This window comes from Eptesicus fuscus, chromosome 13, assembly GCF_027574615.1.
Source record: "Eptesicus fuscus isolate TK198812 chromosome 13, DD_ASM_mEF_20220401, whole genome shotgun sequence".
In the NCBI taxonomy this organism is placed as follows: Eukaryota; Metazoa; Chordata; class Mammalia; order Chiroptera; family Vespertilionidae; genus Eptesicus; species Eptesicus fuscus.
This window is the reverse complement of record NC_072485.1, coordinates 3,360,655-3,372,692: the sequence shown is the minus strand read 5'-3', so window position 1 is coordinate 3,372,692 and position 12,038 is coordinate 3,360,655. Positions and strand designations below refer to the sequence as shown.

General features: G+C 46.2%; 1 protein-coding gene across 6 annotated transcripts in view; it reads right to left on the bottom strand.

Annotated features, from left to right (window-relative positions):
- The window catches only part of SIK3 (SIK family kinase 3), a 310,082-nt gene that overhangs the window by 50,915 nt on the left and 247,129 nt on the right, over positions 1 to 12,038 (bottom strand). For 5 of the 6 annotated variants that reach the window (XR_008557941.1, XM_054725226.1, XM_054725227.1 and 2 more), the window contains exons 5-6: positions 7,706 to 7,830; positions 6,546 to 6,669 (exon numbers count right to left, since the gene is read on the bottom strand). Coding sequence is in view for 5 of the 6 variants with exons in the window: in XM_054725226.1 (XP_054581201.1) it covers positions 6,546 to 6,669; positions 7,706 to 7,830 (249 nt within the window). In the remaining variant the exon portion in view is untranslated. Of the gene's footprint in view, positions 1 to 2,527; positions 2,685 to 6,545; positions 6,670 to 7,705; positions 7,831 to 12,038 lie in introns of those variants that run through there. The other variant, XM_054725231.1, reaches the window with a different exon arrangement.

Sequence of the window (12,038 nt, the reverse complement as noted above, 5' to 3'; positions counted from 1 at the left end):
CGATCTCCTGTAGTACAGGGTCAGTGGGCTACAGGTTCCACCCAAAGAATGACCTCCAGGTCTAGTGAAGTGCAACTGGGCCCCAAACTACAAGTGTTTACAGAAAAGGGCTCAAAGGAAAGACTCTGTTTCCTTCATCTGAACCTGAAATTTTATACATAGGATGTCTAAGCTAAGAAAAGACTAAACCACCTTATAAATCCATTTTCTCCCAAGCCTTATCCCGGAGACAGCATTCTCCGGTGGGCCTTTGGGACTGAGGCAAGGCTGCGCACTGGGATATCCTTGAGGGCAGGAGAGATCAGACTGGTAACATAGCATCATCTACTCACTTCCTAGACTGGGTTGTTTCTCATTTTCTGTACTTAATTTTACAAAAATCTTTATTCCAACTTAAGGAATTACTTGTCTGGGATTAAAAAATGACCACATTTAGGATAATTATGTTGGTGTTCTCTGAGTTTTTAAACGTTCATGTTAACTTGGATCATATTACAAATATTCTTTCTAAGTAGTTAAATGCAACAGAGTTTATTTCTAAGCACTAACAGCCAGTGTGGTTAGCAGCATGGTTAGTTATTCGGCCAGCACTCACCACCTGAAGCCAGCTCTAGTGAGGCTCGAGCAAACACCTGCCATGGTGCCAAGGTGGGGGAGGTAGGGGCCACGCCACTCACAGGGGACCCTGAGGACGCTGGGAAGCAGAGGAGGGCTGCTCAGCTTGGCCTTCCTACTACATTGTGGTGAAAGTAGGACACCCACGGAAATGAGTGCTGACTTAACCAATTATTACTGTGGCTTTAGCAAGTAAACTGATTTCTTTAAACTTCAGCTTCTTAAACTTCATTGGGAAAATGATAAAAGAATAGGTGTCAATGCCAATTCCATAGTACAGTTATAATAGTTCAAATTAGATCAAATATAGGAAATACTGTGTAAATTCTAAAGCCATACAGAATTGTTATTAATATTATTATTTGAATACAAGTGTACACTCTGGAGGGGTTTTAGTAGTTAGCATTTTAACAAACCTAATCATTTAACACATATTTTGTCCTAAGCCCTGGGTATACAGCACTGAACAAAACCAAAGTCGTATTACCATCAGGAGACAGTGGAAATGGGGTATGGGGACACATAAATCAATAATGCCAGATGGTGGGAAGTGCTATGAAAAAATAAAGTTGAGAGATGGGAAAGGGTGATGGGGCAGTAAGGAAAGGCCTCTGTAAGGGGACACCTAACCAGAAACCTCAGGTGAGGTGAGGAGGCCAGCCGTGCAAATATTTGAGAGAACAGGAGTATGTATGCTGGACAGGGAGGCTTGGGTGGGTGGAGCTCAGAACCCAAGGTGAAGAGCAGCAGGAAATAAGTTTAAGGGTTAGGAGGGGTATAGGGGGATCACAGTTGTGCCTTGTAGGCCATAATGACAATGACTATTTGAATTTTATTCTAAGTGTAAATGAAAGTCACTGGAGGTTTAAAGTAGCGTTCCATTTACTATCTACTTACCACTTACTGAGTCCTACCCCATGCCAGACACTGGACTAGGCTCTAGACAACTGTGAGAAAACCACGCTTCATCTTTACGTTCTCTAAGCTCACAGTCTAGAGAAAATAAGGAAGATATATAATGAAAGAAGTAATACAATAAAAAGTTTGTTAAGTCCCATGATTAAAGGTCCAGAGACCCAAAGAATGGTAGAAATGATCTAGATTTATTTCTATCACATCTATTTCTCATTCTAGAATACATGGGTGGATGGGGTGGTGGGGTGGGGTGTAGGAGGGAACCAGAAGGAAATTAGGGTGACTAGATGTAGAATGGGAGTTAGACTAAAGAGACAGGAGCCAGAGCATAAAGGCATTTCTCTGCCATTGTTTTTTAAAACAGCAGTCATGAGGTGAACTTAGTAAGTTATAATCAGCATTTCTAATGTAACAGAATAATATATATACTGTACATAGTAAAGGCAAATTTTGCTTTGAAAAAAACCTTTTGTTCTATTGTGGACGTGTGTGAATGGGAGGGAGCCTTAGGTCAGAGTATGAAATGTAGTTTTCACTGCGGTGACGATAAAAAGTTTGAGAGTTATGTCGGGCCTCAGAGGGAGAGTAGGGGAGGGTGGGGGTAAAGGGGAGAGATCAACCAAAGGACTTGTGTGCAAGCATATGAGCCTAACCAGCGGTTAAGGACAACAGGGGGGTGGGGGCATGTGTGGGGAGGGGTGTGGGATGGGAATGGGGGGATGAGGACAAATATGTGATACCTTAATCAATAAAGAAATTAAAAAAAAAAGAAAACTTAATTCAAATAAATAAAATGCAATTAAAAAAAAAGTTTGAGAGTTAGCACTCTAGTTGCTGTAAGGAGTAAACTTCAGCCTAAAGGCAGTGATAAACCACTGACAAATGTGTGTGTGTGTGGGGGGGGCCTTTATTTTTCATACTTTGCAAAGATTACTCACGCAGCAGTGTGGAGATCAGATGAGAGAGGGGCAAAACTGCAGCCATGAATCCATTTATTGGCGACAATTGAATCTAGGCAAGGGCCACCACAGAAATTGCTATTGGAACGGAGGGTTGGATCTATAGGATTTGGTTATACTAGGTTGGCGATGGCGGTGATGAGAGAGGAGAAATCAAGGCTAGTTTCTGTCTTCATCTGATGGTGATGCCATTCACTAAATTAGGGAACACAGAATAGAGAAATTTGGGGGACAGGGAGAGTTAAATTCTGTTTTGAAAATGTTTCTGTTGCCCTAGCTGGTTTGGCTCAGTGAATTCAGTGTGGCCCTCCAACGGAAGGGTCCTGGGTTCAATTCCAGTCAAGGGCACATAACTCAATTGCAGGCTCACTCTCCACCCCTATGGGAGGCAACCAATTGATGTCTCTCTCTCACATCAATGTTTCTCTCTGTATCTCTCCCCCTCCCTTCCACTCTCTCTAAAAATCAATGGGAAAATATCCTTGGGTGAGGATAAACAACAACAACAAAAGAACAAAAATATTTCCATGGATGTGAATTGGAGGCATAAAAGTGACACTAATCACAGCAGCAACTAGTTAGATACACAGCCCTTCGTCCTGGAGGAGAGGCCTGGGCCAGAGAGCTGACTGCGCACTATTTGGAGACTGAACATCCATCCCAGAGATCTCTGCGGCCATGGCAGTATGACAGATCAGAAAGGTGATCAAAGAAGGGAAGCGTTAAAGGATGAACAGAGAACGAGGAATCTGGAGAGAAGACTGAGAAGGTGCACCCAGAGAGACAGGAGGAAAGTGGAGAGCATGGTGTCTAAGTAACAACAAGAAAAAAGGTGTTTCAAAAGTAAAGAGTGACTCAACAATAAGAAAACAAACAATTCAATTAAAAAGTAGGCAGAACACTTGGATAGACATATCACCAAATAAGATGTCTATATATATAAAAGGCTAATATGCTAAGTGTCCCCTCAAGAATTTGACCAGGAGCTCGATCACTCACTATGACGTGCACTGACCACCAAGGGGTAGCGTGGAACATGGTGGGCAACCAGCAGTGATGGCAGGGAGCTGAGGGAGCGAGGAAAGGAGGAGGCAGGGAAGCAAGGGGGGCAAGTGGGGGCAGGAACTGCACAGTGGCAGTGCACAGGTGGCAAGGGAAGGAGGAGGTGGGAAGGCGGGGAACCTGATCAGCCCTGATCACCAGCCAGGCCTAGGGACCCTACTGTGCACGAATTTCATGCACTGGGCCTCTAGTGTAGATGATAAATGTGCACGTAAAACTGCTCATCATCATACGTCACTAGAGAATTGCAAAATAAAATAAAATACTACCACATATCTATTAAAATATCAAAAATTGAAAGCACTGATAACATCAAATTCTGGTGAGAATGTGGAACAGCAGGCCCTCTCCTTCACTGTGGGTGGGAGTGTTGCTTTCTCAGTGAAGGGGTTCCCTGGCTGTACTTTCTAAAACAATCTACCGCTTCTGTCCCTAACCTCCTTCCCTATTTACCGTTCTCAAAGCACTTATCATTATCTGACATACTATTTATAAATCATTTGTTCTAAGGAATGGATGTGAATTGGAGGCATAAAAGTGACACTAATCACAGCAGCAACTAGTTAGATACACAGCCCTTCGTCCTGGAGGAGAGGCCTGGGCCAGAGAGCTGACTGCGCACTATTTGGAGACTGAACATCCATCCCAGAGATCTCTGCGGCCATGGCAGTATGACAGATCAGAAAGGTGATCAAAGAAGGGAAGCGTTAAAGGATGAACAGAGAACGAGGAATCTGGAGAGAAGACTGAGAAGGTGCAGTTACTCTAAAATGTAATTTCCATGTGCCTCTATTTTGTCCAACCCAAATGGACGTACACTCTGTATGTTATTCCTTAAAATGAAGTCATAATTAAGCAAAACTAAGTAGATTGCTTACTGCATTGTCGCTAAAATGTTATTTTCTTATGTGCATATTAATGGTGATAAAAAAAAAAACAACCTAGATTTTGGATATCTGGTATCTCTTTTCAGTGTTAAAATTTTCTAAGAGCTACTTATTCTACTAACCACTCATTTAAAAAAATACTTGTAGTTAATACTTGACACAGGAGGCAAAAACATGCAATGGGGTGAAGATAGCCTATTCAATAAATGGTGCTGGGAAAATTGTATAGATATGTCCAAAAAATGAAATTAGACCACCTCTTTACACCACACACAAGAATAAAGACAAAATGGATTAAAGACTTAAATGTTAGACTCAAAACCATAAAAATCCTAAAAGAAAACATAGGCAGTAAAATATCAGACATCTATCGTGGCAGTATTTTTTGTGATATATCTCCTCAAGCAAGGAAAACAAAAGGAAAATAAACTAATGGGACTATATCAAACTAAAAAGTTTTTGCATACCAAAGCAAACCATCAACCCACTGAATGGGAGAACATATTCACTAATGATATATCTGACAAAAGGTTAATATCCAAAATTTATAAGAAACTTACAAAATTAGATACAAAAAAAAACCAATAAATTAAAAAATAAGCAAAGGACCTAAATAGATACTTCTCCAAAGAGACATACAGATAGCCAAGAGACATGAAAAAACTAGAGGCCCAATGCACGACATTTGTGCACTGGGGGGGAGGGTCCCTCAGCCTGGCCTGTGCCCTCTTGCAGTCTGGGACCCCTTGGGGGATGTCTGACTGACGGTTTAGGCCTGCTCCCTGGAGGAAGCGAGCTTAAGCCGTCAGTCGAACATCCTCACACCACTGTTGATGCACTCACCAGCCATCAGCCCGGCTTCTGGCTGAGCGGCGTTCCCCCTGTGGGAGTGCACTGACCACCAGGAGGCAGCTCCTGCATTGAGCGTCTGCCCCCTAGTGATCAGTGTGCACCATAGTAACTGGTTGTTGATCAATTTGCATATTAGGATTTTATTACATAGGATGCTCAAAGTCACCGAGCATCAGAGAGATGCAAATTAAGACAACAATAAGTTATCACACCTGTCAGAATGGCTACCATCAACAAATCAACAAATAACAAGTGCTGGCGAGGATGTGGAGAAAAGGGAACCCTCGTGCACTACTGGTGGGAATGCAGACTGTGCAGCCATTATGGAAAACAGTACAGAGTTTCCTCAAAAAATTAAATATGGCACTGCCATTTGACCCAGTGATCCCACTCCTAGGAATATATCCTAAGAAACCTGAAACACCAATCAGAAAGGATGGATGCACCCTTATGTTCATAGCAGCACAATTTACCATAGCTGAGATCTGGAAACAGCCCAACTGCTCATTAGTAGCGGAGTGGATAAAAAAGCTGTGGTACATTTACACCACGGAATACTATGCAGCAGGAAGAAAAAAGGGTCTCTTACCCTTTGAGACAGCATGGAGGGACCTGGAGAGTATCATACTAAGCGAAATAAGTCAGTCAGAGAAAGACAAGTATCACATGATCTCACTCATATGTGGAATCTAATTAGCAAAATAAACAGATGGAGTAGATCTAGAGACATGGAAGCATGGAACAGTGTGGAACCTCGGAGGGAAGGCAGGGGAGGGAGGGTGGGTGAGAAGTAATCAACCAAAGACCTTGTATTAATATATATATAACCCATGGGCACACACAGTAGGGTGGTGAAGGTCTGGGGCGGGGAGTGGGGCTGCCTGCAGGAGGTCAATGGGGGAAAAAGGGGAACATATGTAATACTTTTAACAACAAAGATTAAAAACATAAATTAATTAAATTAGATTTAAGAATAAATATAAATAAAGCTCAGAAGATTTAGTAATTTGCCACATAACACTAGTTGCTATATGCAGATCCCAGAGCCAAACTCAGACCAACTTAGCAGGGCTCTCCGATGCTGAAGCCTGCACACGGCTCCTACCCAACCTTCCCTCCAGAGGGACCGATTCAGCAAACTGGAGCTAAGAAAGGTTGTTAAATGGGCCCTTTATGCTCCATCACTCAATTCCTAGGATAACATGTCTAACTTTCCATGAAACCAGTCATAGCTGTGTGTTGACAACACCCTTACCTGTGGACATAAAAAATGGGATGCGGAACTTCCCACTCAACACTCGGGCCCGCAGATTCTGCAGTGTGCTCCCATCAAACGGCAGGGCACCACACACAAGCACGTAGAGGACGACTCCAAGGCTCTGCATCCCAAACAGAGAGTGCATGCAATTATTCGCATCAGAGGAAACAAAGAGGCCATTATAGCATTTGTCTGAAGAATATGTGAGTCACGCACAAGATAATGGAACAAACTTCTTCTTCCTTTTTTTATTTATGAGAAATAATATGGGGCATTGTCAAGGCCAATCATCTTTAGAATTGTTAACATTCTTCTTTGCTTCCAGACATTAGTTTGGGATGTGAAGGAGCAATCTAGAATTGCTCTCAGTATTCATCCTCTAGGAAGACAGCAAGTAGCAACAACAGAAAGAATCTGTTCTTGACAAGGGCACCCACACCCAATTGCCCTTGGTTTTTTCTTTTTGCACAGGCAAAGGGGGAGTTTGAAACCTGTGGCTCAATCCCTAAGACAACCGCTGGGGAAAAGATTGCATAAAGAACTGGGAATTCAGCCCTGGCTGGTTTGGCTCCGTGGATAGAGTGCCGGCCTGCGGACTGAAGGGTTCTGGGTTCGATTTTGATCAAGGGCACATGCCCAGATTGTGAGCATGATTCCCAGAAGTGGGGTGCAGGAGGCAGCTGATCAATGATTCTCTCATCATTTATGTTTCTATCTCCCTCTCCCTCTCCCTTCCTCTCTGAAATCAATAAAATTATATATATCTATTTTTTAAAAATATATTTTATTAATTTTTTTACAGAGGAAGGGAGAGGGAGAGAGAGAGCCAGAAACATCTATCAGCTGCCTCCTGCACACATCCCCTACTGGGGATGTGCCCACAACCAAGGTACATGCCCTTGACCAGAATCGAACCTGGGACCCTTGAGTCCGCAGGCCAATGCTCTATCCACTGAGCCAAACTGATTAGGGCAATAAAATTATATTTTTAAAAAAATAAATAATTCTAAAAAAAAAAAAAAAAAGAACTGGGAATTCAAAGAGAGGTGAGCAAGATCTGAATTCTCATGCAACTTTTTGTGTCTCCTGGGATGAAGACAGTTGTCATCAGTCCAGGGTAATTAATGTTATGGGCGTAAGAGAAGGCAGTCACATACCCAGATGTCCACTTTGGGCCCATCGTACTCCTTTCCTTCAAAGAGTTCAGGAGCAGCATAGGGAGGACTACCACACCAGGTCTTCAGCAGCTGCCCAGGAGTGAAAAGGTTACTGAAGCCAAAATCTAGAACGACAAATGAACATAACTCATGTTATCTTAACCTAGCAAACACTAGCTTCTAATCACTGGAATAAAGGTTCTGAGTCTTTAAGTTTGAATATTCAGTGTGAAAAGAGAACATTCAGAAATTATATAACTAGGCACTTAATCTTAAAATAACAGAGCTATAGATGAGCTGGAATGCAAAAGTTGTCTGGGTAACTAACAATATCATTGGTTTATGTCAGAAAAATAAGCACTGTTCCCTTCGAAAACCTAGGCTGAGTGAAGCAAGTGTACTTGATCCTCTAAGGATGAAAATGAAATTGGATAATGATCGATGAGAAGACCACATGAGAACCATAAATACATATAAGCCTACTCAACTGGACCCAAAATGTCCTATTACTTTTACTTCCCACGTCAAACACATTTAGACACTGACTTTAAAAATCAGACAAAGTGACATTATTATTATTATTATTATTATTATTATTATTATTATTGCTAGAGGCCCAGTGTACAAAATTCATGCACAGGGCCGGGGGTGGGGGCCTTATCCCGGTCTGCACCCTTTCCAATCCGGGACCCCTTGGGGGATGTCTGACTGCCTCTCACAATCCGGGACCACTGGCTCCTAACCTCTCATCTGCCTGCCTGCATGATCTCCCCTAACCACCTCTGCCTGCTTGCCTGATCGCCCCTAACTGCCTTTGCCTCACCTTGCACCGGGACCCAGGATTCCCTCCTCTAGCCAGTTCCAGGCACCCAGGACCCAGGCTTCCCTCCCTTGGGCCAGCTGCAGGCACCCAGGACCGGGGCCGGCTTCGCCTGGGCCGGCTGAAGCCGCAGGGGACCGTGGGGCGGGCAGCTTGTCCCTCTCCCAGGTCAGGCCGCAGGGGCAGGCGCAGGTGCAGCCATTGGCACCTGGGTCCGTGGGGCATATGGCTTGTCCCTCTCCCGGGCTACAGTCCCAGCCACTGGGGCCCGGGACCATGGGGCAGGAGGCTTGTCCCTCTCCTGGGCCACAGCCTGGCTGGTCCCCATTCCTTTCTTGCGAGCTCATTTGTGCCTGGCTGGTCCCCATTCCTCTCTCCCCAGTGTTGAGTGTATGAGCAGTTACGACGTGAGGGAGTGACGTAAGGGCGTGATGACTATTATGTGATGACTATTGCATATTAGCTCTTTACTAGTGGCCCGGTACACGAAATTCATGCACATTAAAAGGGAATTAATTAGAGGAAATATTTTAATATTGCTATCTGCCCTTTCTCTATAATACAAGTGTCAGAGTTAAAAGAAAATTAATAAATTTATATGAAAATCTCCCTCCTGGAAAAGTCTGGGGCACGCTGCGGAACCCAGAGTCAAGTCCTTGCTCACCCGTATGCGCCTCAAAATCGCGCAAGACCTAGACCCGGCCAGCCCCACCCCCACCAAGTACCACCAGGTGAGGAGGGGCGCAGCCTCAGGTCCTCTGTCAAGCCCCACTGGGCAGATGGTGGAGCCTCAGAATCCCTGACCTGGCACTGGGGCAGGGTGTGTGGCCACAGGTCTCCCGGTCCCAGCACAGGGGGACCCGGACTCGGGTCGTCTGGCCCTGGTGCTGGGGTGGGGTGTGGCCTCAGGTCCCCTGTCCCCAGCAAGAGGGCATGATGGTGTGACAACCATTTGCATATTAGCACTTTATTATATAGAACTAGAGGCTCAGTGCATGAAATTCGTGCACAGGGATTGGGGGTCCCTCAGCCTGGCCTGCACCTCTCCAATCCAGGACCCCTTGGGGGATGTCCGACTGCCTCTCACAATCCAGGACCATTGACTCCTTACTGCTCGCCTGCCTGCCTGCCTGATCTCCCCTTACCCCTTTGCCTGCCTGCCTGATCTTCCATAACCACCTCTACCTGCCTGCTAATCCTCCCTAACCACCTCTGCCTGCCTGCCTGATCGCCCCTAACTACTCTCCTACTGGCCTGATCACCCCTAACTGCCTCTGCCTCGCCCCACACCCAGGACCCAGGATTCCCTCCTCTGGCTGGTCACAGGCACTCGGGACCCAGGCTTCCCTCCCTCTGGCTGGCCGCAGGCACCCAGAACCTAGGCTGGCTTTGGAGACCATGGGCAGATGGCTTTGCCTGGACTACAGCCGCAGGCACCCGGAACCGCGGGGCGGGTGGCTTGTCCCTCTCCTGGGCCACAACCTGGCTGCTACCCATTCCTCTCTCACAAGCTCATTTGTGCCTGGCTGGTCCCCATTCCTCTCTGGTGAGCTCATTTGTGCCTGGCTGGTCCCCATTCCTCTCTCCCCAGTGTTGTGTGTCTGAGCTGTTACAGTATGATGGCATGAGGGCGTGATAACCATTTGCATATTAGCTCTTTATTATATAGGACTAGAGGACCGGTGCATGAAATTCATGAATGGGGGGGGGTCCCCTCATCCCAGCCTGCACCCTTTCCAACCCGGGACCCCTTGGGGGATGTCTGGCTGCCAGTTTAGGCCCGATCCCCTAAACCGGCAGTTGGACAACCCTCTCACAATCCTGGACCGCTGGCTCCTAATTGCTCACTTGCCTGCCTGCCCGCCTGCCTGGTCGCCCCTAACTGCCCCCCCTGCCAGCCTGATTGCCCCCAACTGCCCGCCTCTGCTGGCCTGGTCACCCCTAACTGCCCCCCTCCCACTGCTGGCCTGGTCACCTGCAACACTCCCTCCTGCCAGTAGCCTGGTCGCCCCATGCAGCCTACTGTTCAGTCATTTGGTCGTCCCTCACTAACCCCCCTACCGGCCTGGTCACCCCACGCAGCCTACTAGTTCAGTCGTTGTCGTTGTCCCTCACTAACCCCCCTGCCGGCCTGGTCACCCCACGCAGCCTGCTTGTTCAGTCATTTGGCCGTCCCTCACTAACCCCCCTGCCGGCCTGGTCACCCCACGCAGCCTGCTTGTTCAGTCATTTGGTCGTCCCTCACTATCCCCCCTGCCAGCCTGGTCACCCCACACAGCCTGCTTGTTCAGTCGTTTGGTCGTCGTCCCTCACTAACCCCTGCCAGCCTGGTCATAGGCAGCCATCTTGTGAGGGTGTGAGGGTCAATTTGCATATTACCTCTTTATTATATAAGATTATTAAAGCTGTTTATTCAAAATAAAGAATATGCAACTTATTTATAAACTAGAGGCCCAGTGCATGAAATTTGTGCACGGGTAGGGTCCCTAGGCCTGGCCGGTGATCAGGGCCAATTGGGGCCTTCTGGCTGCTGGCCGGGGTCTCCCTTCCCCAGCTGCTGGCTGCCGACCAGGGCTTTTCTTAATTCTGCACTGTCCCCTGGTGGTCAGCGCACATCATAGCGAGCGAGCAAACTCCCAGTCTCCTGGTCGAACTCCTGAGGGGACACTTTGCATATTAGCCTTTTATATATGTAGACTGAACAAAAAATGGTTACATTTTAGCTTCAACTTTCCTCCTCCTTTTCTCCATCTCCCACTGTTTAAAGAGAGAGGAGAGCCCTAGCCAGTATGGCTCAGTGGATAGAGGATTGGCCTGCGGACTGAAGGGTCCCGGGTTTGATTCTGGTCAAGGGCACATGCCTGGGTTGTGGGCTCAATCCCCAGTAGGGGACATGCAGGAGGCAGCCAATCAGTGATTCTCTATCATCACTGAGCAAGAAGGTAACGATATGATTTGTATAACCTTCTCGCTCTCACCCTCTCCATTCCTCTCTGAAATCAATTATATATATACACATATATTAAAAACAGAAGAGAGTAGATGGCAGATAGAAGGAATGAAGTTTGGGGAGGAATACTAAGAAAATGAGCAAGCATGGCAGGCCAAAGCATAGCAAGTCACTGACTTATAAGTACTTTTATGTTTATCACTATTTATACGAACAACTCCTATGTATGCCACACTGGAATTCCCTCCTGCCCCAGACCTCCCACGTTCCCTGAGGTCACAGCATCTGAAAGTCTTCCGCTTCCTAGTTTTACTCTCATTAACAACCCCATCCCCTTTGCTGTCTGGTTTTCTTCTTTCTCCCACCTACAGAAGGTGAGCTCTATCTCAAGAGGCAGGCACTGACTCTGTCCTGGCTCGACATCTGTTCTCAGGGTTAACTCTTCTGGTACCATAGTTCCTACTCTCATTTGTTTGGTAATAAATCCAGATTTGTATCTCTGACTCAAGTTGCAACTCTTAAGTTCTTGGCATGAACTTCTAATCCTTGCCTAGAAAGAAACA